General features: G+C 33.8%; 1 protein-coding gene across 1 annotated transcript; it reads left to right on the top strand.

Moving 5' to 3' along the window:
• The first annotated feature begins 6,164 nt into the window (after window positions 1-6,164).
• LOC119766272 lies at window positions 6,165-7,012 on the top strand. The gene is made up of 3 exons (XM_038250716.1): window positions 6,165-6,299; window positions 6,367-6,513; window positions 6,838-7,012. Exons 1-3 carry the CDS (start codon window positions 6,289-6,291, stop codon window positions 7,010-7,012), a joined length of 333 nt encoding a protein of 110 aa, XP_038106644.1. The 5' UTR covers window positions 6,165-6,288.
• The last annotated feature ends 473 nt before the right edge of the window (window positions 7,013-7,485 follow it).

Genomic DNA, 7,485 nt, shown 5'->3' with positions numbered 1-7,485 from the left:
AACTTGACATTTTTAAACTAAATTTAACTCAATTTAGCTAAATTTATTTTAATTTAAATTGATTTGCTTAAGTTCTGCCAAACTTAACTCAATCTTACTAAATATAATATAATTTTACTAGTTTGACTTTATTTTACTTGATTAGATTAATTTTAACTTAGTTTATTTCAATTTAAATAATTTAATAATTTAATTTAACAAAGATTATTAAAAATTATTAAACATAACTGAATTCAACATAATAAAACTTACATTTACTAAACTTCACCAAATTTAAGTTTCTAAATTCACCTAATTAAACTTAATTCAACTAAATTTAGGCAAATTTAAGTAATTTGAATAAATTCAGCCATATTTAACTTAATTATATTGATTTTAACAAAATTTAAATAAATTCAACAAATTTTACATAAATTTAACTTAATTTGGCAAAAATTTTCTAAATTTAGCCAAACTTAACTTAATTTAGTTAAATTTAACTAAATTTATCCACATTTATGCAAATTAAACATAATTTAGCTTCATTTAGCTTAATTTAACTTAATTTTACTAAATTTTACCTAGTTTTACAAAATTAAATTTAAGTCAACTTTATTGAAAATAATTCAACTTTTTATTTATTTTATTATTTTAACTAAAATAAATAAATTTTACTAAATTTAAATCAATTTAACTAAGTTCAACTAAATGTTACTAAATTCAACTAAATTAAACTAAATATAACTAAATGTATCTAAATATAATTCAATTTAACTAAATTGAACTTAATTTCATTAATTTTAACCTAATATAACTTAATTTTGCCAAAGTTAACTAAATTGAAATAAATTGAATTAAATTACGCTAAGTTTTACGAAACTTAATCAAATTTTACCTAATCTAACTAAATTTTACTTATTTTAACTAAATTAACTAAATTCAACTATATTTAATTAAATCTTACTTAATTCAATTGAATTTAACTAAATTTAGCTAAATGTTTTTAAATTTAACTAAATATAACTTAATTTAACAAAATTCAACAAAGTTTAACTAAATTGAAATAAATTAAGCAAAATATTACGGAACATAATTCAATTTTACTTAATCTAACTAAAAAAACGAAACTATTGGCACTACGCCCCCCGGGGCATGGCCTTCCTCTAACGTGGGATTTCTGCTCCAGCGCCTCTGACGAGACAGGAGAAACCGGGACCGACGTTTTACTTCACCATCCGATAGAAGCTCAGTGGATAAGGTGGGAATCGAACCCGCGTCTCATAGCATCATCGGGATCGGCAGCCGAAGCCGCTACCCCTGCGCCACGAGACCCTAACTAATTTTCACTTATTTTGCCTAAATGTTACTAAATTCAACTATTTTTATTTAAATCTAACTAAATTTGACTAAATCTAACTAAATTTAACTTAATTTAACTAAATTTTAGTAAATCTAACTAAATGCAACTGAATTTAACTAAATTCAACTAAATTTTACTAAATTTTACTGAATTCAACAAAGTTTAACTAAATTTAAATAAATAAGGTGAAATTTTACGAAACATAATTAAATTTTACTTAATCTAATTCTAATCTAAATTTGACTTTTTTTTGACTAAATGTACCTAAATTCAACTTAATTTAATTAAATCTAACTAAACTTAACCAAACTTATCAAAATTAAATATATTTAATAAAATTTTACTACATTTAACTAAGTTTAACTAAATATAACTAACATTAACTATATATAACTCAATTTAACTTATTTTAACTAATTTTAACTTGATATAACTTAATTTAGCCAAAGTTAACTAATTTGAAATAAATGAAACGAAATTTTTCGAAACCTTCTCAAATTTTATTGAATCTAACTAAATTTTACTTATTTTAACTAAATAAAACTAAATTCAACTAAATTTAAGAAAATCTTAATAAATTTAACTAAATTTTGCTTTATTTAACTAAATTTAACTAAAGTTTACTGATTTTAACTGAATTTAATTAATTTTTACTAAGTTTATCTATATTTGACTAAATCTAACTAAAATAAACTATATTTGTCCAAATTACCAATAAAATCTATTTTAAGTCCTGTTAACATACTAACCCAACTTATATTTTGGTCAGCTAGTTAGGTAATTAGTTTAAGTTTTGTTGTTAATTCAAAAAAGAAATGAAATAAAAAAATAATCTGTCGTGTTTATTTGTCACTCTATTTTTTTTAATCGCCCTAACTTGAAATCCGAAGTAAACAGGAAGGAGAAACCCCCCGGTTTCCGGCACGTCGGTCCCCCGTTTATAGCCCCGTTATCGTGGTCAAAACGGGCCCAAAAGCGTGCCACAGACGGGCGTAACACAGTGGCCAAAATGCGTAACGCCCGCCTAAATGTTGCATTCTGGCACGCAATGGGCCACAACGAGGGGAAAAAGCGTGCTGAAAATCGGGCTCGCTTTTAGGCAAAACGTCCCCGCTTTCTGGCCGTTTTCCGCCCATTTTTCTATGTGGGTATTTTATATGCGGTATAGCGGGTATCGAGCTGTCAAATCGCAACATGGAGTTTATCTTTCTGTGCAGTTGCTGTGAAGCTCTCCAAGGCTTTTCAAAAAGTTTAACTCCATGTTGCACGCACACACTCTCACTTTTAATTTCTCGATCCCTGACTGAAAAGTCCGTCGGACGTCCGTCGTTTGTCGTTCGTGCAATCGTACGACGTCGCACGACAATGTCGTGCGACATTCGCACGAATGTCATACGTTTTTGCACCAAAATGTCGTATTTGTCGTGCGATCGATCATCGAAATTGTTCGACATTGTCGTACGACATTCGACCGACGTCGCACGGTTTTGTTATTTAGGTTGTCGTGCCTTTGTCGTATGCTGTTTTTTTTCGGATTTTGAGGTTATGTGGCAGTAAAAATAAACATTTTTTTATTTTTAAATTATGTTTATATGTATTTTTCTGTAAATTAATCTTTTTCACTCGATTTCACAAACATTCATTAATTTTACTTGTTGTGTGTCGCGATCTTCACGTGGTTTTTGGCGTTGTCTTCCAGTTGGCCTTTCAGCTCATCTCGTCGCCTCGGCATCCCACAAATGGATGGCCACCGGAGTCCGGACAAGGTCGGTTTACGCACTTCCGGTACAAGTGTTTTTGCGATCGTTACAGCTTCCGTTCCGTGGGACAACACGGAAACGCTGGGTTGTCAGCAGGATTCGATTGGAATATTTTTGGTTACCTGAAAAAAGATTACGTCATTCGGCTAAATCATCCAAAATATAACTAGAAATGTGAAATTTAACTTTCAATGTAAAATTAAAAAAAAAGTAGTCTCTAAACTTGTAAGTTTTTGGGAAAAAAGACAAAAAAATGTTAAGCATAACATAATATTTCATTGAAACATTTTAAATTTCAGATAAAAAATCAAAATCAACTTATGTTGATTTTTTATCCAAAATTTGTATGGAGAATTTGATTTATTTTTTAAATTTAAAGTGCATGTGTTTCTTGGGACTCTGAAGTCCATGCTTTAAAGAAGCAATGAACTTTAAAGTTTTCGAACAATTATGATATGTTCGAATGTTAGAATCGTTAAAATCTAAAATATCTGAATAATTTTAAAATTAAAATAAAATCTTTGATATTTCGAAAAAACGTTTTGAAAATATCAAGAATTTTAAGAATAAGACAATTTTTTTAACGATTTTAGAATTTTACAATTTTGTAATTTTATAATTTTATAATTTTATAATTTTATAATTTTATAATTTTATAATTTTATAATTTTATAATTTTATAATTTTATAATTTTATAATTTTATAATTTTATAATTTTATAATTTTATAATTTTATAATTTTATAATTTTATAATTTTATAATTTTATAGTTTTATAATTTTATAATTTTATAATTTTATAATTTTATAATTTTATAATTTTATAATTTTATAATTTTATAATTTTATAATTTTATAATTTTATAATTTTATAATTTTATAATTTTATAATTTTATAATTTCATAATTTTATAATTTTATAATTTTATAATTTTATAATTTTATAATTTTATAATTTTATAATTTTATAATTTTATAATTTTATAATTTTATAATTTTATAATTTTATAATTTTATAATTTTATAATTTTATAATTTTATAATTTTATACATGGTGTCGATCCAAATCCCAAAATAAAATTCCCTGACTTTTCCCTGACCTCTCCAGACCATCATTTTTTTCTATTTTTACTAGCATGTTGTTTGGAGCGTTTTTATGGTTTCATGCATTTTCCTTTTTGAATGTTGGAAATTTAAGATATTGAAAAACTTCAATGACTTTTTTATTTTATTTTTGTAACAATGGATTCTTCAAAAACTTTTTTTTGTCAATCATTTTTTTCTAATCGAACATCCAAAATCAGCAACCATAAAATTGTCCTATGTTTTTTTTAATCTGGTGATGCCATTTTAAATGTTGCTGAAACTCATGACTTTTCAGTATCAAGGAGGACTAGCTCGTTCCTTTTTCAGGGCAGAGACCATCTACTTACAGGTAGTCGTAGACCTAAGCTACTGACTACTCATCACTCAGGGTCGGCATTTCTACTCAGCGATTCAAGTGAGACACGGATGAAATAAAAATCAAGAACCACAATTTTCTAATTAAAACGTGTATTTCTGGGATAGTGTAGGGTGTGGGTGTGTGTGGGGAATGTGGGGCACTTCAGGGGCAACGTACCGTTCAGCAGCTGGACTCGCAGCGAGGCTTCGCTGACTCCGCACGAACTCTCGAACGCCTTCGGCGTTCACCTGCTCCAAGGCCGGTCACAGGAGCGCCCTCGACTGTGCCGCCGCGATCCCACAAAGGGGGATGTCGTTGAGCTGCTGGTTGGTCGTTGACTTCCGGATGGCTTGAGCTGCTGCTGGGTTGGGCTGGAACGCAGAGGTAGGCCAGCGGGCGTTGCTGGTCCTACTTGCGGCAGGCGTCTTCCCTCAGTGGCGGATTCGGCAGCCCCAGAGTCCACTGATTTGGGCGTGCCGAGAGGGATAATCTCCTTGGTGTGTTATGGCGCCGCGCGCCAGAGATTCGGGTCGGTGCTTGACGTTAAAACGTAGCCAACGGCTCCTGCGCACTCACGAGGCTAGGTTCACCGGTTCCCGTGTGCCGTCGCGCCGACGGAACTAGACTTCCGTGTGGGCACTTCCACTTCCGGAAGGCGAAACGTACACAGCACAAAGAGGACGGTACTGGTACAACGGACACGACTAAACACACGGACGCCTGAATGGCAAAAGAGGCCGATGCTAAACATCGGCGGGCCAAGAAGACATTTTCCCGCTCGAATACCAAACGGGAAGGGAAAAGCTCCATTTTCTTTTCCACCCAATTCGAGTAGTCCTGCCCTATCGCTGTCAAGGACTATCTCGTTACAGCGGCACGAAAACCCTTCTACTGCCATGTATTGTGTGATGTTGTATGTACGGAATCAAGTAGAAAAGTGAAGGTTCGTTGAAGAATTGTAACCAACGGTTACACTATCCACCACCCCGGTGAAAAAATGTGAAAGCTCAACGAGGTTTTGCATTTTTTTACAACAACGCTTTATTCAACCATCGTCGGCATTTACTGGATTCGTGGGTGTGGACAAAGAAACCTACAATTCTCAGGTACAACTACTCTACAACGCGCGAGATTATGAACCTCCACAAAACAACTCAAATAATAAATAAAATAAATAAAACATGCACAAACTACAAGAATTCAATGAATAAATTAACATAAAACATGCAGAAACAAATTAAAAATTAAATTAAAATCATCCCGTAATTGGGGTAGACAACTCTATATCTATGTTGCGCAACAAAAATAATATTTACAAATTAGATCACTTTCGATCCGTGAGGGGTGATTCAAAATCAAATTAAGCCCCTGCAGCAAACTGTCTCTGCAGATGACAGATGCAAAAACGTCACGACTGACACGTCGCCGAACTGTCAAAGCATAACGCAATGTTTACTTTTCATTCATCAGTTCGGTCGACGGTGTAGTTTTTGTGAACGGTTTTTTCGTTTTTCTGGCCAGATTTCGTCATGAAATGACGGTATGTTTTGGTAAGTACTTACAAAATCGGTGAATGAACACAACGAAGAAAATCTTCGTTCAAAATTTCCTTTCTTTGCAGCCCATTGAAGGACAAGCTTTCGTGGCGTTTTGCTGCCAATGCGTCATCTTCGCGAAGAAGATGAGCCTGCAGAAACCCACTAAATTCCCGGGATGAACCGTGAAAGCCATCTTGGCTAAGCAAGATGCACTTCAGGTTAGTGTACACATTAAAATTGCAATTAAAATCACTAATTATGGTCGCCTTGACCGTGACTTTTCAGGTTTGGCACTACTGGCCGTGATTTGTGGCACAGTCCCCTCACTACCACTCCACATCCGGCGCTCGGACACAAGGGCACAACGGATTACCCCTTGGTCGTCTCATCGGATGCCAGTGCAGCTATGAACCGCCAGCATAAACATAACAGGTATACCTTTTCATTATTTTTGACCAATCTGGCCGTTGAGAACTCCACTCGTGACAGCTCCACGGACATTGTTTGGGTGAAGGATAAAAGCTTATCACTCCTTCACCGTCCCTTGATCCGCCAGTGTAACTATGTAGTCTCAACCTCAAACATAATTTGACTCACTTTAACGACTAGGGGTGTTCAAAATCCACTAGTCTTTGAGTTCAAAAAGTTTTTCACAAATACAAAATTTTACAAAACGCTTACACATTTTTGACACAACATTAAACATTCAGTAGTACGGTTATCTAATAATATTTTATTTTTCTCTTTTAATTGCAGGTTCGCCATTCCATCACTTCGTTCTCGCCGTAAGCATCCGGGTCTTTGGGTTGATCCGATCGTGAGCTCCGAAGGTACATTAACCCTTCACCAACTCCCGTGGACTGCCAACCCTCGGTCGGATTTCTTACGTAAATCCGAAGTGTGGAATGTAACTACAAATAAAAGGGACTAATAAAACTTATTAAAATATTCGCACAACCTCTCCTCGATTGGCAAATCCGGATCTATCTTCCGCATCTCCGAAATCAATCCGGCAATCTCTTCCAAATCAGGGTCTATTTCCGTTTCCAATTCATTACCATTTCCGTTTAGCAAAGTTATCACAGATGTTTGTATTTTCCTAATTTCATGTTCAAATTCTTTAAATTTATGTTTGGCCTTATGCTTGACCTGCGACGATTTCGTCGGCTTTGGTAGGTTCCTTGCCGAACTGCCCATGGCTGAGTCCGACGACCTACTCGATTCTAGTCCTTGGTTTTTCTTAAATTTCACAGACCGAGGCCGACTCTTCGGGGAACTTCCGTTGCCCGAATCCGGCGAAGACCGCGACTGCTTTTTCTTCAATTTCTTGCCACCGACCTTGCCGGAGGACAGCTTGCCTTTGCTTCTGGCCGATCCCGCTGCCGGCTGAGGTGGTCTTTCAGT

The sequence above is a fragment of the Culex quinquefasciatus genome, chromosome 2 (genome assembly GCF_015732765.1).
Source record: "Culex quinquefasciatus strain JHB chromosome 2, VPISU_Cqui_1.0_pri_paternal, whole genome shotgun sequence".
NCBI classification, from domain to species: domain Eukaryota; kingdom Metazoa; phylum Arthropoda; class Insecta; order Diptera; family Culicidae; genus Culex; species Culex quinquefasciatus.
This window is presented reverse-complemented; position numbering and strand designations above follow the sequence as displayed.